At 42.8% G+C, this 27,388-nt stretch overlaps 1 protein-coding gene across 1 annotated transcript in view; it reads right to left on the bottom strand.

The window, feature by feature from the left end:
* Positions 1 to 27,388, bottom strand: part of NTAQ1 (N-terminal glutamine amidase 1) — a 147,804-nt gene that overhangs the window by 15,375 nt on the left and 105,041 nt on the right. Inside the window, exon 5 of the mRNA XM_086966185.1 lies at positions 1,945 to 2,069. Within this exon, the coding sequence (XP_086822311.1) occupies positions 1,945 to 2,069 (125 nt within the window). The remainder of the gene's footprint in view (positions 1 to 1,944; positions 2,070 to 27,388) is intronic.

The raw sequence follows: 27,388 nt of genomic DNA, 5'->3' as shown, positions 1-27,388 counted from the left end.
ACCGGACGCGTGGGCGCCTCACCTGCGCGCAGTCTGGCAAGGGCTCTGTCTTTATTTCACACTACATTTGTGGCGTGGGTGTCTGTACTCTTTGCTTGTTAGTCTATGAGCAGGCGGATATGTCCTAATATTGCACCGCCAGCCCACTCCTTTTCTCGCCTACTTCAGTTGTGTATTTCCTGATTATGCAAGTGCAACATTAAAGGCTTAATTGTATTTCCTACGTACTATCTCCAGGTCAGTGACACTCGAGAGAAGCTTCTTACCCTTTTTAATGCGACTAGGCCCAAATCAGAAGGGCGAATGGCTGACTTGGTTTATTGACACAATACCTGACCCAACCATGCAGGCGAAGTTGACAAGCGGCCGTTCCCTTCAGCACGCTGCTGATGTTTAATTTGTACAAAAAAATAAAATAAGTGCAGGGACCCAAAGGTCTTCTTGTGATCCTCGTGCAAACGTCCATTGAACCATTCGAAAGTGAGTATTTTATACAGCACACTTTCTGAAGTGAATTTCTTCAAGGTGGTCTTTGATTTAATGCGTAGTTAAAATGAGCCACAGTGATATTTAATAATTTTCCTAGAATCACACAATTTAGTCGACTATGGAAGACAGTCAATATACTATTTTTATGGCAACCAGTTGCTTCCACCTGATAATAACAACAAGCATTTGCAATGCAATAGGTCTCGCAGTTGTTAGAGTTTGAGCCATTGGCATTGTAAATGGCACTGCCTTTTATTTATGTGTTGGTTTTTAAAACGTAAAAAAAGGCATTGTCAATTACAATGCCAATAGGTTAAACTCTCGCAAATGCGAGACCTATTGCATTGCAAATGCTTGTTCTATTTCTTCCTTGAGAACATAGTCATGCTCCTGGGAACGTCTGGAGTCTTGGCAATGTTCTCTGAGGCCAGACTCTTCCGTGTCTTCTCAGATCGGATCCTAACATTGAAAAAGTTTAGAGTGGACTTTCCAGGTCCCTCAACTAACCCCATGCAGGTTGAGGCTTTGTGGCTGGCTATGCTGGATCTGTTGACTGGCTCCTGTAGCTTCTAAGCCTATTGCCATGGTAACGTAGGCGGCCCCAAGGCTGTGCCGTGCGAGCCCCCAGTCATAAGAAGAAGGTAAAGTCTGCCTAGGTGCCATCACCCATTCGGCCGTAAGTAGTCGCCGTCCATGGAGGCAGTTTGGCTTTACCATCAGAACTGTCAAGTGATAAAAAAGCAAATAATTGTGTGAGCAGTGCACTGTATTCTCTTAGTATTTCTTATTACGTTTTATGAATGCACTGTTTTTCGTATGAATAGGATTTACTTGTCCACTAACCAATTTACAAACCATGTTCACTAGAGGGTCTCAACTCTAAGATGGGGCACCTTCTCCTTGATACAATCCTTCATTCAAATTCTAATACAAAAAAAATGAATGCACCTACTCGTAGCTCGATGTAAGTAAGCATTAGTGCATCTTTCATTTCTCTGAAAAATACATTCAATCATAAAATGTGTTGTTATAGGTTAAAAATTAACTTAGTGTACACCTTTTGGGGAGAGATCAATTTCTAGGTAAGCACCTATATTACAGAACTGTCTTAAAATCTTCCATGTCTTAAATTCCCTCTACTGAGACAAATGTGTAGTCAATTAGAGTTTGCAGGGAAGATTAAGATGAGCTCTTATAATAACTTTGTTCTGTTTTTTCTTGCATATAGGGTGACCAAACCCATGCAGGTCATACGGACACTATTTCAAATCTAGGACGTCTGTGTAATAGCAAAATGACTTCACTGTTGAAAGGTTTTTCCTTTCTTTGAAGTAATTAGACTTACATACCTGAAATCAATGATTTGTAAGTGAAATTGTCAGGACTGGAGACAGTGCCCATAATGTCCTGGAGTGAGGCGGTCACCACCCTACATTCCTTCTATTGTCAGTTTACCTGCAGTTTCGATGCACGGATAGTGCGGTGGAGGTTTTGTCCATTTACCGCTTGGCCCTTTCATGTGAGATCGATCAGAAGCAAAGGTTTTCAGATACAAATCAGCTGGAACCACTCTCATCTTTCTACACCAAAGATAAAATGAAAAATGTTCATTTACAATCAGATATGAATAATATGTAGGACATTGCACCAGCAACAGCAAGGGTGAGTCCAGTGCCTAATAATATGGGAGGCTTCTGAACAGCAAGCATTTAAAGCATGTACTACCAAAGGAAAGAGATTTCATTTTTTGTACTCTATGAGTTAAATCTGTATTGATAATTATTTTTTATACTTGTTTAGTTGTTATAAGAGCGTGTGAGCAGAATGAGAGGTTGATTACTTTTCATCAGTGTGTGTGTGTGTGTTTGTGTGTCTGTTTCTATATACTATATCAATCTATCTATCTATTTATCTATAGACTGGTAAACTACATTTAACTGCAGTTACATATTTATGATTACAAATTGAAACCATAAAAGCTACTGAAATTTCGAAGTCATAGTCATCTCCACAATTCCACAATTTATACAGCCATTAAAACCATAGAATCGCAAAATGAAATGCAATCAAAATTATTGCTCAGGTTTGTGGAGCAGGGTTTGGATCTGGAAAGCCAAAATGGATGGCAAAAAGAAACGTCCCTCATACAATCAGAATTGGGTTTTTTCAGATTAAGTCTGTGGATAGCCTTCAAACCTAGGTTTATGGGCCATCTGTGGTCAAACGGATCCAGATATCTCTAACCTTTTAAACATTTCAAACCCACCATTAAACATGAAAATGCACAGATACAATGCCAAATATAGTGCTGGTGTGTGACAGTAGGTGGCAGCTTTAAAATTCTAAATAAAAGTACTGACAAATATGAATGTGTGTGTGTGTGTGTGTGTGTGTGTATAATTAGAATACTAGAATACCATCGGGGGGGCGGAGCTAGCCAGCGCTGATGAAGGACGCGTGGGTGCCGAGCTCCGCTCTATTGCCAACAAAATCCTGTTTAATATCCTGTTTTAACGGAGGAAACACTCCCCGGAGGAACAGGCGCGCATTCTGGAGGTGGAGGGGAACAATCGACAAGCCTTCTGCCGAGACCCGCAGTGATACAGAGCTGCCCGGTCACCCGGGAGATGGCTCGCGGACCAGGCCTTGATCCCCGGTCTTGTCTGAGCAGAGAGTCGCTGTGCGTAACGCTGCGTGCGGCTGGCCGTCACGCACCAGTCCCGTGCCTGACAGGGCAATGGTCGGAGCAGACATCGTGCAGTATTGTGGAGAGAGACGACGCAAGGTGAAGGGGAGAACACTCGATCCACAGCCCAGAGGGGGAGAGAAACGTTACGCAGCACCAAGGGTGGAAGCAGAGAATATAGAAGCCACAGGTACGCATGGTCCCCCACTGGCGTGATGGCGGCGCAGAACTGACGACAGCTCGGACCCGAACCATATGAGCAGCGGACGGCCCTACTGGTGCTGGCACTAATTTGGACACTTTGAAAGTATACATTTGGCGTGGCCGCTCTGTCACTTAGTGCCACGATACTGGAACCAGCAACCCCTCCCCCACCCCGCAGCACGCGCTGCGCAACAGGAAGACCCGGGGGCTGGGGGTGAGGCCCAGTGAGCGGTGACTCCCGAGAAAGAGGGCCGCTCCGGCGGGCCAGGTGAGGCACGCACCCGGAACCGGCCACTAACGTAGAAACAGGGAGGGTTCCCTCTGCCCGGCGGCCAGTTGTGCGGTGGACGGTGCAGGAGCACCACATTAGCACGATGTCCTATGCCAGCTGCTCTGAGACACAGCCAAACAGCTCCCGGGAGTGAAGACGGGCAAGAGCAACCACGAACAACCGAGCAGCGGCCTGCTGGTCCGAACGGAGGACCGCTCCTGGGGACTATAACCGCTGGGATATCTCCGACCCTGCGGTGAGCACAGCTAAGGGCGCGGTGGGGACCCAGATCTGCAAACTTACATGTGACCAAACACCGGGAAGCTGGGGGCACCCAGAGATACACGTGCGGTCCTGGATTGAGACAGCTTCCTCACCCACGCCATCACGCCGGAGTACCTGTCGACTTGTCAAGACAGCGCCTCGGTGAAAGCAGCTGGGAAAGGGATAACAATTCAACGTCTGCGAGAGTAAGGTGCGACTCTGCTCACGCTGGGACGCCTCAGGTTATACGGGAGACACAAGTAGTGCGACCCACATTCATTGAGGATCGCGCTGGAGTGTGGGGGCACGAGGGTCCCACTCTGCGCTAAGGGAGCCAATAAGTGATACTGGTTGTGGCAGCGCGGCTATGCGCCTGGGTGCGATCCCCTGCTGTGTGGCGGACAGCCTTGGACACTGAAGTCTCGACATGGGCAAGAACGACAGAACGCAGACCAAACTGGCCTTCGACCAGAGGCGGTCCAAACCACCGGAGGAGCAGGCGCCCGAGCCATCCCCGTCGAGCAGATGTCAGGAGGGCTCACTATATGCGGATATAAAGAACATGCTGGTAACCATGGAAAAGGTCCTGCAGGACAGTATGTCGTCAATTGGCTCGAAGATAGACGCCCTCTCGTACCGAATGGACCGCATGTCAGAGCGAGTAGACAAGCATGCAGAGAGGCTTGACATGTCCGAGAGACGAATCACCGAAGTGGAAGATGCTCAGTCTGAATGGGATAAAGACCGCAAGCAGTTCACTAGGCTACTTCAAGTCATACAGGACAAGTCTGAGGATTTGGAGGCCCGCTCGAGACGCTCAAACATCCGAATTACGGGGATTGCGGAGACAACGCAAACAGGGAAGATGGAACTCTTTGTAGAGAAACTTTTGACCACGATGCTGGGAGAGGACGTATTCTCTCCGATGTTCATAGTGGAAAGAGCACACCGCACGCTGGGCCCCCGACCGCGCCCGGGCGCGCCTCCGCGGCCGATAATAGCAAAGCTATTGAACTATCGGGATCGAGACGCCGCGTTGAGGGTTGCGAGAGAAAAAGGGAAACTACAATTCGAAGGCATGGAGGTCTCACTTTATCCTGACTTTACGGGGAAGGTGCAGGAGGAGAGGCAACATTTCGCCCCATACAAGAAGCAACTCTGGGACCTAGGTCTGGACTATGCAATGTTGTACCCGGCAAAACTGCGGGTAAACAGACGAGGCCACTCACACTTCTTCACGGACCCAAGAGAACTTCAGAAATCATTAAAGGTATGGTCCAAGGAGCAGAGAAATAGCCCCAGAGGTCAGAATGAGGAGCAAGGGGAACACAGCCAGATGGACGAACAAGAATAATTGGAAAGGCGTTACTCTGACCTGCATACTGCTTGGCATGCTGGTAAATGAAACGCGTTGTCCCTACTGGGACTTGTCCTGGAGCGCTCTATGGAAGTCAAGAAATGCTGAACAGTGGGCACGGAGGGTCCTGCGATGGAAATGCGGATCCACAGATGGGTGAGACCTTTTCAATGTGTTTGGTCCTGATTGCGGGCATGAACGATTAACAGACTATATATGGGCATGGTCTTTACATATACACGGTCCCAAAAGGTAATCGAACGCTGCTAACGGTGTGTGCGCCTCGGGAGGGAGGGGGGGTAATGAAGGGCTAGACCCTTGGAGACGCTAAACTGTTTTGATATACGCCTCCTGTTAACGAACACTTGGAGGGTGATGGAGCCGGGGCAAAGGCGTGAACTGTTGTGCAGATGTACAGCTGTGTGTTTGTGCTGGCTGCCTCTGCCCTAGCGCTTCTGGCTGTAATGGTTCCTATGGAGTTCAGTTTGGGGGACGTTCAGGTTGGCTCCAGGGGGGAGCGGGAGGGAGATGAGATAGGGTACTGCCGAGCCAAGTTGGGGGAGGTCGGCTGTGGGAGGGGAAGTTTGGGGAGGGGTGGGTGGCCTATTTCGGGGAATGGGAAGTAGTTTGTTACGCCAGACGAAACTCTACGCAAGCTCCAGCTCTCAAACTGTAGATCAGAGACCTGACGCCCAGAGATGGGCGACGCCCAGAGATCGGGAATTCCATTTGATGACCAATTTGCCTTCCTTTGCAGATGGCTGAGTGCAGTAGTATGAATGATGAAAGAGCCCCGGAGACACTGAGGGCGCTGTCTTGGAACGTGGCGGGGCTTAATGATTACCGTAAGCTTAGGAAAGTTATGCCGCCATGTAATGTGTTGCCCATTTTTTACTATCGTAGACAGTCCGTATTCAATACCGCTCTACAGAGAATAGCTGGCAGAATAGGCGGTACTCGTTGGTTGCCTATCGATCTCCCCTTTGGGATGGCTGATATAAGCGAAGTGAATGCAATATGTGGTTCAGATACTTTGAATGCGTTGTCGTGGAATGTGAGAGGGCTAAACGATTATCGAAAGCTCAGGAAGGTGTTGAATTATCTAAACAGGCACCATATTGACCTCGCTCTTCTCCAAGAAACCCACCTTCCTCTTACAAGTAAAATGCTAACAGCTAAGGGGTTAAGGGGAAATAGTGTTGCGGCCGGTTTCACTACTCACGCCAGAGGAGTGGTCACATGGGTCAATCCTAAATCAAAATTTAAATTAACACTACTTCTGGCTGACCCGGAGGGCCGCTACTTAATAGCCAGATGTGTCGGCAAGGGGCATGATCTTATAGTGGTGAATGTTTATAGGCCTAACTATGACAACCCTGAGTTTTACGCCGCCCTGGCAACGAATTGCAGATCACATGTTCACTCTAGAATACTGTGGGGGGGAGATTTCAATTTTGTATTTGACCCGAACCTTGATAGATCGGCGGGCCTAGCGCGTCGACCAGCGGCCTCGGCATTACATATGCAAGCGGAATTGGTTAGATTGGACCTTGTTGACATCTGGAGACATAAACACCCCACTAAAGGCGGTTACACACATTACTCAGCCTATCATGATGTCCACACGAGAATAGACTATTGGCTAGCTTCTCAGGTCATGCTCAATAGTTTAAAGAGGTGTGTGAAACTACCGCGTACCCTTTCGGACCACTCCCCTTTACTTCTGGTACTGGCGGTACCAGCTAAGAGAATCCCCCCATTTACGTGGCGGTTCCCTCCTTATTCCCTGTTAGACGATGTGTTCAGGGGAGAATTAGCAGAGGACATCGACACTTTCTTTGAGACAAATCTGGGGTCTGTTGATAGCTTCCAGACAATATGGGACACATTTAAGGTATATATTAGGGGTATGGCTATGTCCAAACATTCGAGTGTTCTTAAAACCATACGACGCAGATTGGGGCAGCTGGAGACCCAATTGTCAGAGTTGGAGGGAAGTTCACAGACCAACCCTGACGCTGATACTACATCGCAAACCAAACGGTTGCTTGCCGAGTATCATGAGGAGGCAGACAGGGAAGTGCAGCACATGGGCAAGTACGCCACGGCGCGCACGTATGGAGAGGGGGAGAGGCCTGGCTCTTTGCTGGCAAGAATGATACGTAGCGACAGACGGCCTCTGGTAATTGACGAACTGATATCATCTACAGGGGATGTGCTTACTGATGAGGAGAAGATCCTCCAAGAGTTTAAAAAGTATTATGCGGGTCTATACAAGTCCAGATCCTCACAAGTCGAGGGGGAAATAGATGATTACCTTAGCTACATTAAAATGCCCTTCTTGCCTAACTCGCAAAGAGAATTTTTGATGGCACCCATACAGGAGGATGAGATCTTAGAGGCTCTGGAGGGGATGCGATCTGGCAGTGCCCCTGGGGCAGATGGGCTGACTGTGGTCTTCTATAAATCATTTAAAGACAAACTGGTCCCACACTTGATAACGCTATTCGACGACATCTGCGAGGAGGGCAGTATGCCCGCCTCTATGAGGGAAGCATTGCTAGTTACCATTTTAAAACCGGGTAAACCTCCTAATGCATGTAGTTCTTATAGACCACTCTCCCTGTTAAATATGGATGCCCAATTGTTCGCTAAGGTGCTAGCTACGCTCCTGGCGCTGCTGGTGCCGGAGCTGGTGGCACCGGAGCAGGCCGGATTCGTCCCTAATAGAAACCTTACGTACAATATCCGTACGGTGCTAGGTACCATGCAACACGTGCGTCAAGAAAATAAAGCGTTGGCAATTTTTCTTGACATGGAGAAAGCCTTTGACTCCGTGGAGTGGCCACTCATGCTCAGAGTTTTATGGAAACTGGGACTGGGAGAGCCTTTTCTACAGATGATAGGGGCTCTGTATTACAAACCCACTGCGAGGCTCAGAATGGGCGACAAAGCCACGGACGCCTTTGAAATTAGTAGGGGACCTCGACAAGGGTGTCCCCTCTCGCCCCTCCCATATGCACTGGTTGCAGAACCACTGGCATGCGCGATCAGGGAATACCATAGCCTGGAGGGTATCAGCTTTCCAACGTACAAAATTGGAATCTCTCCGTACGCTGATGACACTCTGCTGTATGTTCGGGACCCGGAAACCAACCTCTCGTCAGTTTTAAGGGAGGTAGTTCGTTTTGGGGCCCTCTCGGGGTTAAAAGTGAACTGGACCAAGTCAGTCCCCTTCCCATTGACACCTGTAACACTGCCCTTTGAGATGGAATACCCACTGCAATGGTCTGCTGACTCGGTCAGGTACTTGGGGATAGAACTCTACACGGACCCAGATATACTGGTACGGGAGAATTATGGGGTCGCATACACGAAACTGGTGGAGGATGTTGAAGTGTGGTGTAAGCTCCCATTGTCCCTGATGGGCAGAATTGCCATTATGAAGATGGTGGTCCTGCCAAGATTCCTCTTCCTGTTTAATAATATCCCTTTGGTACTCTCCAAGGCCTTTTTTAAACAACTAACTCAGACACTCATTAAGCTGGCCTGGGGTGGCAAGCAACCAAGAGTTCGGTGGAAGGTCTTGATACTTCCCTACGAAATGGGGGGACTAGGTGCTCCAGACATGGAGAGATACTATAGAGTGGCGCAAGCAGCCCACCTGCAAACATGTATACATGGTCGCCCCGATATCCCTCATGTAATTCTTGAACGATTATTTGCGGGCCCCTCCCCCTTACCGGCCACTGTTTGCTTCCCAGTTGACCGTAGCATTGGTAAACTAGACTCAATCAAGGCTACGAATCACGCTTGGCATGCTTTGGTACAGGCGCAGGGCTGTGAACTTCTGTATTCCCCACTCATGCAGATTGACTGGGCGGTATGGCTGGCGCCGCTGAAGGAAAAAGAAGTCACAAGAGCATTGCATGAACTGGGAATCACGAAGATGGAAGACTTATTCATTGACTGGGTGGTTAAATCCTGGGAGCAGATTCCACCAATGCAGACTGAGGCCTCACTTCTATCACGTTTCCAGTTCCACAGGGTTCGAAGTGCGATGCTGGACCTCTTAGGACCGGACATGGCGGAACCACCGGATATTCCGGAGTATACGTACGTGATTAAATCGATATCATCTCGCAAACTCGTCTCCAATCTCAATAAACTAGGAATACAACATAAACTGTTCCAACATTCAAATGCTAGGATGGAATGGCAGAGTGATCTGCAAATCCAAATCGATGACGTAATGTGGAAATATTGCTGCACTAGTACTAGGACATTGTCTCTCAATGGTAGGCACAGACTGGTTCACTTTAAATTTCTGCAACGTGTTTACTATACTCCAGAGAGACTACATAGGTATGGGCTGAGACAGTCAGCGGAGTGTGAACGTTGTCATGTGCAAGTAGCAGACTTTCTCCATATGGCATGGAACTGCCCTGGCGTTAACAAGTTCTGGAAGGAGATTTTTTCGGAGCTTAGCCTAATATTGGACTCGGAGATGTCACCCGACCTGGCACTGGCACTCCTGGGCTTCTCCAAGCTATTGCCAGTTGCACAACGACGGTTGGCTGATATGGCATTGCTGATGGCCAGGAGGGTTGTAGCTAGTTGCTGGATGAGAGGTCCACTGCCAACCAAGAAGAGATGGGCTAGAGACATGTTATATTGTTGCACTCAGTCGGAAAAATATAGTGAATTGCTCCCGCCCAAGGGTCGACCTAAACATTTCTGGGGGCTGTATCAAACATATATACGCTCAGAGGAAGAAGAGGAGACAGAACAGACTGAGGCGATAGATTCACTTGAAGCTCTTTGGGAACATGCTGAACACGAGTAGTGAGGGTCCTTACAAAACGAAGAAAGTGTGCTGAGTACTGTGGAAATGGGAGTGATGTAGTGCTGATGGGGGGGGAATAGAGGATGGGAATACTTCACTTCCCTACGAAATCGAAGGGGGAATTGCACGGAAAAGAGCATTTATCAACTCTACATTCATGACCCTGCAGATTAGAGTTTGGATAAGGGACTACCTTTCTCCCTAGTGGGTGGAAGGAGGGGTTTCTGATAGACAACTACTAGGTATGTAAGTTGGGTGCGTTACTACTGGCGTGTTGTGGGAGGGGGGGCTGTTGGGGTAGGACATTAGGATGGTATTGCATAGGGAAATGCTTGCTGATTCGCGGCTTACTGGCAAAGGCAGGATATCTGTACGTATGTGGTAGTACGCATTGGAGTAGGGTGTTTGAGACACATATAAGTATTTGGTATACACTGTGAGACTGGAGGCTCCCGCCTCACATCATCACTTAACGCCGCCGGGCCTCCGGGATGCCGGCTAAATGGCTGTGTACAAAGTACCCGCACTATGCAGACAAAATGTCGCACACATGATGCCGGCCCCAGGGTTGTAGGCTACAAGCCGTGTAAACTACTTTGCAAGCAAATAAAGGTTTTTGAAAAAAAAAAAAAAAAAAAAATTAGAATACCATCATACAGTGAGAGAAAAGACAGACCGATTAGACTATAGTATGATATATGCCGTTGCTTCAGGTAAGAGACTGTACAAACTATTCATTATGCCTTACTTGTCTTCAATTTCTATGTATCTGTGTCTCTTTATAATGATATGTAATGTTGGCACAGTGTGAGATCTGGAGATTCACTCTCCGATTTAGACTTGGGTGGTAGCTCCTTTGATTCCTGAAGGCAGAGCTAAATCTGGAGCACAATCTACTGGTGTGATTTCCTCCAGCACTGGAAGAGTACATTACAGAACAGTAAATTCTACCAAACGAGGGGTTTCCATTACACCACGCAGCTCTAAATCAGGCTATATAAGGAGTGCTGGTGCACGCATCATTAAACACACTTCAAACGAGTCAAGTGGGCCCTACCAGCCTATATTTATAAATATTATTCACATATATATATATATATATATATATATATATATATTCACTGAAAAAACCATAGGTTTCACACCAGTTATAGTTAGGAATGAGCATTTAAAAAACCTATTAAATTCACTGAAAAAACCATAGGTTTCACACCAGTTATAGTTAGCTGGAAATTTTACTGACATAAAACCATTGAAATTCCCACGTTATAGTTAGTTGGACTCACTATAACTTGCATGTGCAATGCACTGCTGATGACCTCACATATTACATCACTCATGACATGGTCAGTGACATCACTCATGACATCACTGATGACACCATCCAGTGAATGTGTGTCTTTCTGAAAAATAAATATTAGTGAGTAATGTTTAAATTTTTAAATATATGTATTAGTGTTTCACTTTGTGTATAAGTGGCTGCATGGGTTGGTGAGGAGCTACATGTGTATGGATTATTAGATGTTTTTCTTAGTATCAGTATGAGTGTCTATATGGTTTGGTGGGGGTATTACTTAGCACATAGATGCATGATTGACTGACTCTCTGTATGTGTTTTGAAGACAGCATATGTGCAGGACTGTATGAGTGAATGAGTGTGTATAATATGTGTGTGTTACTGAGAGAATGACTGTCTTACTAGTGTCTTTATCAGTAACTACATATGTTTTAATATAGTGTATGTGAATATTGATGTATATAAGTGAGTATATGTGAGAGTAAGAGATTGTAAGAGTTCCTGTTTAATAAGTATGTGTTTCTATAAGGGATTGTTTAAGAGAATAAATATGTTTACATTTCAATAGCAGTAAGGTGGTAGTGTGTGTATAGCTCTATATGCAAATAAACGGATGTTGAATTGTTTATTTGCATTGGGAGTATGTGTGTGAGTAACTTTTGGATGACTGTCGGTGTGTAACAGGATGTATAGGTGTATCACTACATATGATGAGTGAGTATATGTACGAGTGAGTATATTGAACTGTTTGTGAATGAGTAGATGTGTATATAGATGGTGGAATTACTGAATTGGTTGTTGTAACTGATATGGTTATCTCCATTTTTTTATAAATTTTAGTTTCTATTTTTGAATATGTGTTTCAAGGGTTACATTACAGTGAAAGGAGGTCTGTCACTCTGTCACAAGGATGGTGTCATCAGTGATGTCATGAGTGATGTCACTGACCATGTCATGAGTGATGTAATATGTGACGTCATCAGCAGTGCATTGCACGCGCAAGTTATAGTTAGTCCAACTAACTATAACGTGGGAATTTCAATGGTTTTATGTCAGTAAAATTTCCAGATAACTATAACTGGTGTGAAACCTATGGTTTTTTAGTGAATTCAATAGGTTTTTTAAATGCTAATTCCAAACTGTAACTGGTGTGAAACCAATGGTTTTTTCAGTGAATTTCAAAGGTTTTTTAAATGCTAATTCCTAACTATAAGTCTCAGTTTATAAGTAAGACTGTTAGCGCTCTAGTTGTTCTTTAGAACACTCTGGGACATTCTGTCATTGGGCTATATTTGGGCTACATCTGGCTGATATTTGGGCTACATTTGTTTTTTTTTGTCTCTGGTGGCCATCTTTGGGCTACATTGGGCTACATTGGGCTACATTTGGGCTCTAACATATATATAGCCCAATGTAGCCCAATATATATTTTTTCAAAGTTAATTTTCGTAAAAACCACTTGCGCATATATCTTGAGACATAGCAAAGGCACATCGGGCTACCAGTCCCTACAATTTAGCCAATTTTTTTTTTTTGCCTTGGAGCGCTCCCGGTGCGCGCTCCCGGTGCGCACCGGGGAGCGTCCCGTAAGCGCCAATATCGCGAACGAAAACATGATCGTGACGTATCGCGTAGCCGCGACCGCGTGATACGCACGGCGTAAACACACCCGTAAGCACTCAAGCGAATACGATCGCGCAACGTAGGCGTCCGACGTGCTTACGCGACGAGCCCCTGGGCGCGCCCCGGGGCGCGTAGCGTAAGCGCGTCGGGTCATGTGACCTGAAAATAACACTGTTCATTGGTTCATAACAGTTTTGGTTTCATAATGATGAAGCCCCTGGTCATGTGACCTGAAAATAACACTTTTCATTGGTTCAATACATTTTTTTTTTCAAAAGGATGAAAGACCCCACCTTTTTTCCTTATTCTGACTTTGTCCTTTGACTTAGGAAGACCTGTTTGTACCTCTCTGTACCTTTTTGATCTTTATAATGGATTCAGTAGCAGCAGCATTGGTCCCAAGCAAGGAGACAGAGGATAGTTGAAAATAAATATAGACTCAGTCAGTTCTATATTACTGAAGACATGCCCAGCCGGACAGAGGTCTTCAAAGTTTATACTTAATTAAGAGTTTATAACACAACGTAATACCTTCAACAATTCACGTGCGTGGGGCACAAGCCTGTACCCAACCACAACAATACATAGACACAGACAACACATGAAAGGGCTTGCAAGGCAAGAGCAGCAGTTTCTGTAGAATTCCAATCATACAGAGAAATTTTTGTAGGTACCATTACATAGCATTGCATAGAGATTCATTACACAAGTATGAAGTCCTTAGACCTTGAGTACCATATACTTGTGTAATGAATGCAGTTTCCTGCACTGCGCTGACAACTTGCACAATAAACGAAGATTTACCTACCTGCGAGTTGGCTCTTCTAAATGGGGTAACTCTAATGTGTGAAATGTTTACGGCTGATCCCGGTCGGGGAAGAGCCCTTCTGCATAGAAGCGGACCAAACTGCAGCCACCTGGCAAGCAACATGGGCAGGAAGGTCGTGGTGCAAGTTTGGAAAAGCAGCCCAGTGGCAGTGTGACGATCTCCGGACCCACTGTGGATTTATTGACTGTGAACAATGACACTGTTTAAAGGAGCAGCTCACTGGAGCAACACAGAAGAAACTACCAACACCAGCAGGCTCTGCGAGAGCCGACGCCCATTGTGGCAGGTGCAAAGGATTAAAATGCTTGCTCCTGGAAATGTTCACAAAAGCCTTTGAAGAAATGCTCGAGTAGCATGAAACCCGTCAGGCTCATTATTTTATTTGGACTCTGTTTCCTGCACTGCGCTGACAACTTGCACAATAAACGAAGATTTACCTACCTGCGAGTTGGCTCTTCTAAATGGGGTAACTCTAATGTGTGAAATATATATATATAAATATATATATATTACCTACTGGCGGTCGCCAGTAGGTATATATAGTTAGGATTTTTTTTCCTATGGGATTTCTGAAAATTCTATGTCGAATAATTTTGGCGTTTGTGGACGGAATTGGCTGAAATTTTCAGGAAAATGGAACATTTTGTTTCTGAGCAGCCCATGAAAATTTGGGGGGTTTCGTCAAGGGGGGGCCGAGAAAAAAGGGGGTCCAAAAATGCGTTTTTCCCATGCAATTTTCCATAGGGCGGTTGGACTCACTTTTAGCTCGAACGACTGAATGGATTTCCACGAAACTTGGCAAAATTGTAGATATTGTTTGCCTGACGTGCCTTTGCTATGTCTCAATATATGTGCTCCAGTGGATTTTGATAAATTAACGTTAAAAAAATATATATATCTGTGACAGCGCTCCGGTTAGCGCCCCGGTTCGCGTACCTGACGCGTAACGGAACTTCGCGAAGTGAAGCGGATTGGCTCTCCGGTGTCTGTCAACATTCTAAACAGTCCGGAACGGCCGCCATCTTGTCTCTCGGTAGGATCGAGAGACAAGAGGTGGAGAAAAACGAAGGGGGAAATTAATGAAAGGGGGCAAGGTAGACCCCTCCTGACCCCCTAGGAATGATGTGGGGGCTATTAATGGGTCCCGTGGGGCAAAAAATAAAAAATAAATCAAATTTTCGCGCGGTTAGCGCCCGGTTCGCGGACTGGGAAACTAACCGGCAGCGTAACGGGAGTCCGCCATCTTGTGTTTCGGATGATTTTAGACACAAGATGGAGGATAAAGAATGTTGGGATAGGGTATAAGGGGGCACGGGAGACGTATCCTGACCCCCTAGGTTTTCTAAGGGTGGCTGAGGAGGCTCATATATGTCGGGAAAAAAAATTTGAATTTTTCGCGCGGTTAGCTGCTGGTACGCGAACCGGGTAGCACACCGGGAAGCGAACATAAGTGAAAATTAGTGAAAAAAGGTACATTCGAAATTTTTAAATAGTAATCATAGTTAAGGTAGCTCTGAAAAGAGCTTTTGGGTTCTGTGTAAGTTCTAGGTACTTATAAGTAGGTACCAATACACAGTCTTAAATTTTGTATGAAAACTCTGTTTCCCTCATCTGAGAAGTGTACACCATCTCCTCTGTAGATCTCTTGCATGTAGTAACGCAAGTTATTGTTGTAGATGGAGCCCATTCCATGGTCTCTCATGTAAGCTGAAACAGACTTATTTACATGCTTCCTCGCTTTCTCAATTTGTGGACAAAATTGATTGGACCACCTCCATTTCTGTCTTTGGCATATATTTGAATACACCAAGGCAGTTTGAGGAAAAAGTGCCATCAATTGCTCAATGGTGTCCTTTAAAAGCATTTCCAGACCTACCCCAGTCAAAGTGCCTAGGTCATTTCCTCCACAGTGCACTATTAAGAGGTCAGGGTTTGGCAAATGCAAAAAGGTTTTCACCAATGGTATCAATTGGTGACATCTCAATCCTCTCTGCCCAATCCATTTTATTTCCACATTTTGTAAATTGAGGTTGTGTAAATTTCTGTTATCAGCATACCTGTGAGCCCAGTGGATGTAGCTATGTCCAAGAATCCAGACAGAAAACATGGTGAGAGGAGGTTCTGCTGCAGTCAGATGAAGTGTGGGAATGAAATGGCAGTTGAAACAGTAGGAGTTTGTAAAGAAAAAAAACTGTGGAGTTTCAGTGCTAATTATTCACTAGCAGTGATTGGTGGATTTCCATTGCTGAAAACAGAAAGTTAGGGTGCATGGATGTGTTCTTTGAAAGATGTAATTTGAATGGTTAAGAAAAACTGATTTTAAGAAACATTGCAGTGGATTAGCAGGTGTACTGAGAGTTCAGAGTTCATTTGAAACATTGTTGTGTGAACTTGTAAACATGAGAGGTCTGTCAGGAGGTAGTTGCTATGGAAAAAAGGCAGAAAGGGCAGAGGGGGGAAGGGTGTTGATTTGAAAAAAGTGAGGGAAGAGTTTTGATTGGGTGACATGAGAGATATGTGTGATGAATTTCAGCATTTCTGTGCCTTTGTTGGTTGCAGCCTCTGGAGTGCATACCCTTTGCTCTGCTAAAGAAAAATTGGTGTGTTTCTGAGACTGTTTTGAAATTCAAAAAGCATTTGCTAAGGTGAGAAAAGATTCATTTAATTTAGATAGAGACTAGTATAGTTTATGGAGAAAATAAGGAAGCCAGCTGTGCATTTAAAATGTTGTTTTGTGTCAAGTGTTTTCATTATGTTTTCCAAAAAGATTTTGCTTCTTTGACAAATTATAATTAGAGATAATGTGAAGTATGGAAAGTAGGTCTTCCTCTCACAAAGATGAAAGTCAGAGTGAGGAAAAAAGGTGGGAGCTTTCATCATTTGTGAAAAAAAAATGTAATGAACCAATGAAAAGTGTTATTTTCAGGTCACATGACCTGTTACGCTTACGTTACGCGTCCCGTCACGCACCCGGCTCGCTTCCGGGGTGTTGCGTTTCGCGCCTCGGGACGCGGACCTAAACACTTCCCGGTGTGCTAACGCGGCACGTCATAAGACGCATTACGCGGCAACGCGATACGTCGCGCTTACGCGACGCGTCACGATGTTGTGTTGGATCGCGGTAGTTGCGCTAACGGAACATTTCCCGGTGCGCGAATCGGGTCGCGGAACCAAATTGAGCTAACGGGAAGCTACCCGGTGCGCGGACCGGTAGCGAAACAACCAAAAACAATTAAAAAAATTAAAGACAGAAAAAAATTAAATTAGATACATATAAAATATATTTTTCCTTTAAAAGAAGAAAATATTTTACACCATTTGATACTTGCTATTAAAAAACCATTGAAATTCACTGAAAAAAACATAGGTTATAGACCATATATTGTTAGGAATTAGCATTTACAAAACCTTGAAAATTCACTGAAAAACGATAGGTTTGAGACAATATATAGTTAGGAATTAGCATTTACAAAACCTTATTTTACTCACACAAAACCATTGAAATTCGCATATATAGTTAGTTGCACTAACTATATATCGCGCACCCGCAATCCACTGCTGATGATGTCACATATGTGAGAAAAGAGAGGAACATTTGATAATACAACTAGGGAGGGACCAATATGTAAAGCACACAAATCAATTAAAAATATAACAAATCAGATTTATTAATAAAATTACATTCTCCAAAATTTATACAAGAACATATTCATTACAATGTTAAAAAACACACAAAGATATGTATAGCTAAAATAATTGTTACACAATATCACAAGAAATTACTTAAAACATAGGTGGCAAACAATACAATTTGTCGACGCGCGTTTCGGCGTTGTCAAAACGCCTTCATCAGGAGCCACATACAATCTGTAAAACATGTTTTTTTGAGAGAGACAGTTAGAAACATTTCTTAATAAAAAAACTCTTAACCAACAAACAATTGTGAGAAATAACTCTTTGTGCTTACATATCATGGACAGCCCTACACAAGACAGTTACCGTATGTAACTGCAACTGATACAAACTATTTCATTTATATTTATATTTGAGCAGTAATCATCCCCAAACTTTATTTCATAAACCCAGGAGGGGAAAAGCAGGGGGGGGGGGGGCGAAATGGAGTGGGTTTTTGGTGTGGGGGGTGAAAAATAAATAATGAGGTTGGGCCTTGTATACAAGTTCTTACTCACATTAGGTTTTATGTCGTATATTCACTCGCAAGTAGACAATGTGTGCAATTTATCTTTGCAATGGTTATTCAAATCGTTAAAATAGAGGTAGTCTACATATAACTTCTCTATTTATTCTTTCTATTTGATTCTGGGATACTCTTACCTAGTAAACACAGTGTAGGTGATCTCTAATAAATCTGGATACGGTCCAACATCTGATTTCTTAGCCGTAACTGACACTTGGATTAGTTTTGTTCGACTATTATGGTCTGCAAAAAATATACTAATTAATCATGTGTTGTCCTTATATTTAAACGATAGTTTTATTCATGCACCATAGTTTGCCAACTTATTTTTGTGGGTAGGAAACCTTTTAAGGATAATTCTTTTAAAGGATAATTCCTCTTTTACATTTACCACTAAGTATAGTTGCTGCTGAATTTCCGCAAATGGGGGGACACTCCTTTTTAACATTATCAAGGAGGAAAAAAGGGTGTTAAGATTTACTAAAGGATTCGATATGCTTTCAACGATAGCACCTGACAAACTGGGTTTGGCCTATAGTTAAGAATTAAGAATTCAATATGTTGTCTTTAATTGCACCTAACTATCTGCATTTGTCATATACTCACCATATATATTAAAAGGTGTTGCTGACGACGCGATCAAGGCCCCGATTGCCGCTGTAATATCGGTATGTTTACAACATGCTACAAAATAACAATAAAGGTCGTATATCATTGCTGTCGAGCGATTAAAGGTTGCTTTCTCATATCAGTGCAACTTCACATCATGCTTACCTAAAAAGTAAGGGAGAAAGGCCGCTGCGTCAACCTGTCAAGAGCCGATTAAGTCACAAAATGTGCTAATTTCCGTGCGTCTTGCAGCCGTTGGTATTGTTTATATTCTTCCTACGAGGATTTAAAAGTATAGATAAATATTGCGCCGCAGGATGTTGAAACGAGTCTTGACTCTAGTCTATCCACTACGTAGTGTCTCGCCCATTTATTCACTTACCCGAGCTAAAAAGAATTATAAGCCGACAATGCAGCCTTTTGGGTTCCGGAAAGAATTCCGTTTCTTGGGGTCTCCAGCAGCGTATCGCAGCCGTTGATTTGTGTGTGGTACGTCCTAAGATAGATATAGGGCGGCACTCGATTACCAAATAGTACGCCAGCACATCTAAATCAAAGATATTCAAGCGGCAAAGCCTATCTCAACTAATAGCTTACCGAAAAGGATAGAAAGCGTTCCGTATCTTCAACCTGCGGGCGCGGCGCACATGTCCTCAGCCAGCGTCCCGCAGCCGTTGGAAAAGAATAATCGACCGGCCTAATGGGCGGTACCTATTTAAATACCCGGATGTATACGTGAATCTAAATTCTTAAAGGGCAAGAGGCCCATGGCTTGCTCAGGACTACTGATAGCGTAACATCTATTTCGGCGGTAAATACTCGGTGATCATATCTCATCCGAGGAGGCAGGTTACAATTGATAAAATTCTATAATTCTCAATCGACTGGATCAACAATTGTTGGATAATGTGTTGGCTCACAGTACAATTCAAGCAACGTATTTATTGGATACTCATATTTGCTTATACAGAGTCTCAAGGCTGAATATCAAAGAGGCGAGTGGGGCATTTTAAAAAATGGCATTCTCCCACGGCATCTCATTATTCAGACCCTTCTTGAAAGTATCCAAGACAAATATCCAAAAAACCTCACGTTTTTTGCGAATAGCACACCCACCTTTGCTATCTGCAAGTTTGATTTTTTCTAGCACTCTCCATTGGATATCATCTGGTTTGTGTTGAGCCTCTACGAAATGTTTCACTAGAGGTGCATTAAGCTTCTTAGTGTGGATGGCAGATCTGTGCTCTGTGAGGCGTGTCTGAATTGCTCTGCATGTTTCTCCTACGTAGCCCATACCACAAGGGCATTTAATGAAATAGACCACATTAGCGGTCTTGCAATTCCATAAATCATTTGCTGTAAAAGCAGAACCATTATGTGTAAATGATTCCCCTGATATGATGGTTTTTCACGATTTGCAGGTAGAGCAAGGCACTGTGCCCCTAACGGGCAGGTTCGTCAGTATTGCTCTTTGGACACAAGGGGTATTAGACAGTTTGTGGTTGAATTTAGAGTGGACAATTTTGTCCTTTAAATTCCGGTTTCTTCTGTGGGCAAACATGGGCTTCGCCAGGGCAGATGTGGAGGATGGATTACAATTGAGAATGTGCCAGTTTCCGTTGACAATTTGTCTTACACGCTCATTCATCGTCGAGTGAGTAGTCACACAGACGATACGGTCATTTGATTGTTTGTCTTTGGGAGCTAGTAAGGCATCACGGTCGAAGTATCTTGCGCGCTTATAAGAGTCTCTTATTAATCTATGGGGATAACCCCGATCTAAAAATTTCTTGCGCATGATTACAGATTGCCTATCGTAATCAGCTAGATTTGTACAGTTCCTGCGAACCCTCAGGAACTGTGAAAAGGGAATACTCTCGCGTTGGCACTTCGGATGGAAACTGCTGAAATGCAAGAGAGTGTTCCGAGCGGTTTCTTTTACAAAGAGATCTACCTCTAGTTTCTGGTCTTTGGCTCTAATCAACAGATCTAAAAATTCCACCTGGTATTCATCATAATGGGCTGTAAATCTCAAATTCACATTAGTGAGGTTGATCCATTCCAAAAATTCAAGGAGCGTATCTTTCCCATTGGTCCAGATAAAAAAGATGTCATCAATGTATCTGGACCAATGGGAAATTGACTCGAAGAATGGGGCTATCTCGTTATATATAAAGGTCTCTTCAAAGTGAGACATATATATATTGGCTATAGAAGGAGCCACTGATGCTCCCATACTAACACCTCTTAGCTGGCGATAGATGTTGCTACCAAATTCAAAAACGTTCTCAGTGAGAACTACGAAAAGGCAATCTATCAGGAACTGTTTAGGACAAACAATATTCTGAATGTCTATGAACCAGTCCGTGGCCCTGATTGCTTCATCCAGTGGTATGTTATTATAAAGGGATTCGATGTCCATGGTCACCAATATATCTCTCCCTGTTGTAAAATTCAAATTCTCTACAGTATTGATCATATGGCAAGTGTCCTTGATATATGATTTGATCTTGGGTATGTGAGGTCTTAAGAAGTGATCAACAAACTTAGAAAGAGGTTCAGTCGGGGTACCAATCGTTGACACTATTGGTCGATATGGAGGATTTTTTGGGTCCTTATGTATCTTTGGAAGACCGTAGATACATGCCGTCTTCATTTTGTTGGTATTCAAAAATTCATATTCTTTCTTGTTTATATCACCATTGGAGAGGGCACCATCTGTTAAAGTAACGATCTTCTTGATTATGGTACTAGTTGGATTACGATTTATCTTTAGGTAGGTAGAGCTATCACTTAACATTTTTAACATGTTCACTTCATAGTCATTCGAATCAAGGACAACTATACCTCCTCCTTTATCTGCTCCTTTAATAGTAAGGTCTCTATTGTTCGTCAACTCTTTTAATGCTAGAGATTGTTGGTAGTCTAGATTATATTTGGGTTTAGGAATGAATTCTAAAGATTTTTCTAATTTTTTCATCACCACTAGTTCAAATGCTGCGACTTCAGGACCCAGCTGTTCTAGTCCCGGGGTAAAGGTGGAGGTGGGAGAAATCTCATTTCTTTCTTCTATTGTGTCATCTCCAATATTCTCTTTGTCTTGAAAAAACTTTTTTAGTCTTATTTTCCTAAATAGGGAGATAATATCTCTGTGGAGTTCGAAGGTGTTCACAAAGGAGTGGGGTACAAAAGAGAGCCCTTTTGATAATAGAGCTTCAATAGAATCATCAAGTTTATTGGAAGACAGATTAAAGATTGGGATTATATCCCCTGACCCCAATATTGTCTGTTCCGAGTCTCTCTGATGAATTGGGGTTCTTGCTGTTGAAGTTGTTGGTGTTGTTGGTGTTGTTGATGTTGCAAATGTTGCTGATGTTGTATTTGATGTGTGTGTTGGTTTGTCTGAAAATTCCCTCTCGCCTGTCCCTGTTGTTGAAATCTCACCCTGGGTCGGCCACGTCGAGGCCCCCTGTTTGATAAAAAAGGGCGTCGTTGGGGTCTAGAGTTGGGATATGAGAACCCACCATCTGACTCGTAATATGTGTTACCTTGGCCCTCCCCTTCTGAGTCTGAAGAGTCAGTGAAGTTGTTTATTCTCTGTTGGGCATTACCCGACTCATTGGTATAATGGTTCTGTTGATAGAAGTCAGTATGGAGATAGGGATAAGCAACTTCTTCCGAATAAAATCTTTTATCTTTGTTTATTTTATCTGTTTTCCGTTTATTCAAGTAACTACTAAATGATTCTAGATCTCTATTGTATTCTTCTATTTTCCTAATGGCATCATCTACTCCCGTGAGTTGTTTTAATTTTTCTTCTAGTTCGTCTATCTCCTTTTTTATTTCTAGGGCCAGTTCTTTTGAAGTTGCCACTATTAATATCATGAGATCACGTGAACAACGGTTTGCTATAAAACTCCATTTTTCCAAAAATGGTCTATGGTGTACAAAGAGACCTGGTATATTTCGTACCCTTAAGCCATTCGGAATAACTCCTGATTTTAGATAAGCTATCATGAATTCCCCATGGGCCTCCATGCGGATTATTTTTTTCTTTAGGTCTATTAGTTTCTTACCTTCATCTTGACCCCTAACGGATGAGTTGGTATTATTAGTGGGGATCGATGTACCAACTAAAGTTTCGAATTCCTCATCCGTAAATCCGAAAGTTTTCATGTTGGCCATCCCTGCTGAAAATGGAGGGGGGAAGGAGTTTTGATGAGTACTGGAAAGATGAAATCTTACTGCTCAAATATATTACAATCAATTTAAACCACAAATTGGTGACGAACGTCGGCCCTGCACAGACAAGCTGTGGGAAAATCAATGTGAACAACAAGGACCCCCTGTTCAATTACTGGGTTTGTAATGCAGGGAAATAACAATGTGAGAAAAGAGAGGAACATTTGATAATACAACTAGGGAGGGACCAATATGTAAAGCACACAAATCAATTAAAAATATAACAAATCAGATTTATTAATAAAATTACATTCTCCAAAATTTATACAAGAACATATTCATTACAATGTTAAAAAACACACAAAGATATGTATAGCTAAAATAATTGTTACACAATATCACAAGAAATTACTTAAAACATAGGTGGCAAACAATACAATTTGTCGACGCGCGTTTCGGCGTTGTCAAAACGCCTTCATCAGGAGCCACATACAATCTGTAAAACATGTTTTTTTGAGAGAGACAGTTAGAAACATTTCTTAATAAAAAAACTCTTAACCAACAAACAATTGTGAGAAATAACTCTTTGTGCTTACATATCATGGACAGCCCTACACAAGACAGTTACCGTATGTAACTGCAACTGATACAAACTATTTCATTTATATTTATATTTGAGCAGTAATCATCCCCAAACTTTATTTCATAAACCCAGGAGGGGAAAAGCAGGGGGGGGGGGGGGGGCGAAATGGAGTGGGTTTTTGGTGTGGGGGGTGAAAAATAAATAATAAGGTTGGGCCTTGTATACAAGTTCTTACTCACATTAGGTTTTATGTCGTATATTCACTCGCAAGTAGACAATGTGTGCAATTTATCTTTGCAATGGTTATTCAAATCGTTAAAATAGAGGTAGTCTACATATAACTTCTCTATTTATTCTTTCTATTTGATTCTGGGATACTCTTACCTAGTAAACACAGTGTAGGTGATCTCTAATAAATCTGGATACGGTCCAACATCTGATTTCTTAGCCGTAACTGACACTTGGATTAGTTTTGTTCGACTATTATGGTCTGCAAAAAATATACTAATTAATCATGTGTTGTCCTTATATTTAAACGATAGTTTTATTCATGCACCATAGTTTGCCAACTTATTTTTGTGGGTAGGAAACCTTTTAAGGATAATTCTTTTTAAGGATAATTCCTCTTTTACATTTACCACTAAGTATAGTTGCTGCTGAATTTCCGCAAATGGGGGGACACTCCTTTTTAACATTATCAAGGAGGAAAAAAGGGTGTTAAGATTTACTAAAGGATTCAATATGCTTTCAACGATAGCACCTGACAAACTGGGTTTGGCCTATAGTTAAGAATTAAGAATTCAATATGTTGTCTTTAATTGCACCTAACTATCTGCATTTGTCATATACTCACCATATATATTAAAAGGTGTTGCTGACGACGCGATCAAGGCCCCGATTGCCGCTGTAATATCGGTATGTTTACAACATGCTACAAAATAACAATAAAGGTCGTATATCATTGCTGTCGAGCGATTAAAGGTTGCTTTCTCATATCAGTGCAACTTCACATCATGCTTACCTAAAAAGTAAGGGAGAAAGGCCGCTGCGTCAACCTGTCAAGAGCCGATTAAGTCACAAAATGTGCTAATTTCCGTGCGTCTTGCAGCCGTTGGTATTGTTTATATTCTTCCTACGAGGATTTAAAAGTATAGATAAATATTGCGCCGCAGGATGTTGAAACGAGTCTTGACTCTAGTCTATCCACTACGTAGTGTCTCGCCCATTTATTCACTTACCCGAGCTAAAAAGAATTATAAGCCGACAATGCAGCCTTTTGGGTTCCGGAAAGAATTCCGTTTCTTGGGGTCTCCAGCAGCGTATCGCAGCCGTTGATTTGTGTGTGGTACGTCCTAAGATAGATATAGGGCGGCACTCGATTACCAAATAGTACGCCAGCACATCTAAATCAAAGATATTCAAGCGGCAAAGCCTATCTCAACTAATAGCTTACCGAAAAGGATAGAAAGCGGTCCGTATCTTCAACCTGCGGGCGCGGCGCACATGTCCTCAGCCAGCGTCCCGCAGCCGTTGGAAAAGAATAATCGACCGGCCTAATGGGCGGTACCTATTTAAATACCCGGATGTATACGTGAATCTAAATTCTTAAAGGGCAAGAGGCCCATGGCTTGCTCAGGACTACTGATAGCGTAACATCTATCTCGGCGGTAAATACTCGGTGATCATATCTCATCCGAGGAGGCAGGTTACAATTGATAAAATTCTATAATTCTCAATCGACTGGATCAACAATTGTTGGATAATGTGTTGGCTCACAGTACAATTCAAGCAACGTATTTATTGGATACTCATATTTGCTTATACAGAGTCTCAAGGCTGAATATCAAAGAGGCGAGTGGGGCATTTTAAAAAATGGCATTCTCCCACGGCATCTCATTATTCAGACCCTTCTTGAAAGTATCCAAGACAAATATCTAAAAAACCTCACGTTTTTTGCGAATAGCACACCCACCTTTGCTATCTGCAAGTTTGATTTTTTCTAGCACTCTCCATTGGATATCATCTGGTTTGTGTTGAGCCTCTACGAAATGTTTCACTAGAGGTGCATTAAGCTTCTTAGTGTGGATGGCAGATCTGTGCTCTGTGAGGCGTGTCTGAATTGCTCTGCATGTTTCTCCTACGTAGCCCATACCACAAGGGCATTTAATGAAATAGACCACATTAGCGGTCTTGCAATTCCATAAATCATTTGCTGTAAAAGCAGAACCATTATGTGTAAATGATTCCCCTGATATGATGGTTTTGCACGATTTGCAGGTAGAGCAAGGCACTGTGCCCCTAACGGGCAGGTTCGTCAGTATTGCTCTTTGGACACAAGGGGTATTAGACAGTTTGTGGTTGAATTTAGAGTGGACAATTTTGTCCTTTAAATTCCGGTTTCTTCTGTGGGCAAACATGGGCTTCGCAGATAGTTAGGTGCAATTAAAGACAACATATTGAATTCTTAATTCTTAACTATAGGCCAAACCCAGTTTGTCAGGTGCTATCGTTGAAAGCATATCGAATCCTTTAGTAAATCTTAACACCCTTTTTTCCTCCTTGATAATGTTAAAAAGGAGTGTCCCCCCATTTGCGGAAATTCAGCAGCAACTATACTTAGTGGTAAATGTAAAAGAGGAATTATCCTTAAAAAGAATTATCCTTAAAAGGTTTCCTACCCACAAAAATAAGTTGGCAAACTATGGTGCATGAATAAAACTATCGTTTAAATATAAGGACAACACATGATTAATTAGTATATTTTTTGCAGACCATAATAGTCGAACAAAACTAATCCAAGTGTCAGTTACGGCTAAGAAATCAGATGTTGGACCGTATCCAGATTTATTAGAGATCACCTACACTGTGTTTACTAGGTAAGAGTATCCCAGAATCAAATAGAAAGAATAAATAGAGAAGTTATATGTAGACTACCTCTATTTTAACGATTTGAATAACCATTGCAAAGATAAATTGCACACATTGTCTACTTGCGAGTGAATATACGACATAAAACCTAATGTGAGTAAGAACTTGTATACAAGGCCCAACCTTATTATTTATTTTTCACCCCCCACACCAAAAACCCACTACATTTCGCCCCCCCCCCCCTGCTTTTCCCCTCCTGGGTTTATGAAATAAAGTTTGGGGATGATTACTGCTCAAATATAAATATAAATGAAATAGTTTGTATCAGTTGCAGTTACATACGGTAACTGTCTTGTGTAGGGCTGTCCATGATATGTAAGCACAAAGAGTTATTTCTCACAATTGTTTGTTGGTTAAGAGTTTTTTTATTAAGAAATGTTTCTAACTGTCTCTCTCAAAAAAACATGTTTTACAGATTGTATGTGGCTCCTGATGAAGGCGTTTTGACAACGCCGAAACGCGCGTCGACAAATTGTATTGTTTGCCACCTATGTTTTAAGTAATTTCTTGTGATATTGTGTAACAATTATTTTAGCTATACATATCTTTGTGTGTTTTTTAACATTGTAATGAATATGTTCTTGTATACATTTTGGAGAATGTAATTTTATTAATAAATCTGATTTGTTATATTTTTAATTGATTTGTGTGCTTTACATATTGGTCCCTCCCTAGTTGTATTATCAAATGTTCCTCTCTTTTCTCACATTGTTATTTCCCTGCATTACAAACCCAGTAATTGAACAGGGGGTCCTTGTTGTTCACATTGATGATGTCACATATTACATCATTCATGACATGGTCAGTGACATCACTGATGACATCTCAAATGACATCACTGATGACATCACTGATGACATCTCAATTGACATCACTGATCACATCTCATTTGACATCAATAATCACGTCACTGATGATATAATTCATGTGATAATACAATGCACCTCCTCACACTCTAAAATAACCTCTGTTACACCCAGTGTTAAATACAGAGTATCATTTTTGGAACCATTGACACACCA

The sequence above is a fragment of the Lissotriton vulgaris genome, chromosome 4_1 (genome assembly GCF_964263255.1).
Source record: "Lissotriton vulgaris chromosome 4_1, aLisVul1.2, whole genome shotgun sequence".
NCBI lineage: Eukaryota > Metazoa > Chordata > Amphibia > Caudata > Salamandridae > Lissotriton > Lissotriton vulgaris.
The sequence above is the reverse complement of the archived record's forward strand: the minus strand, read 5'-3'. Positions and strand labels throughout refer to the sequence as shown.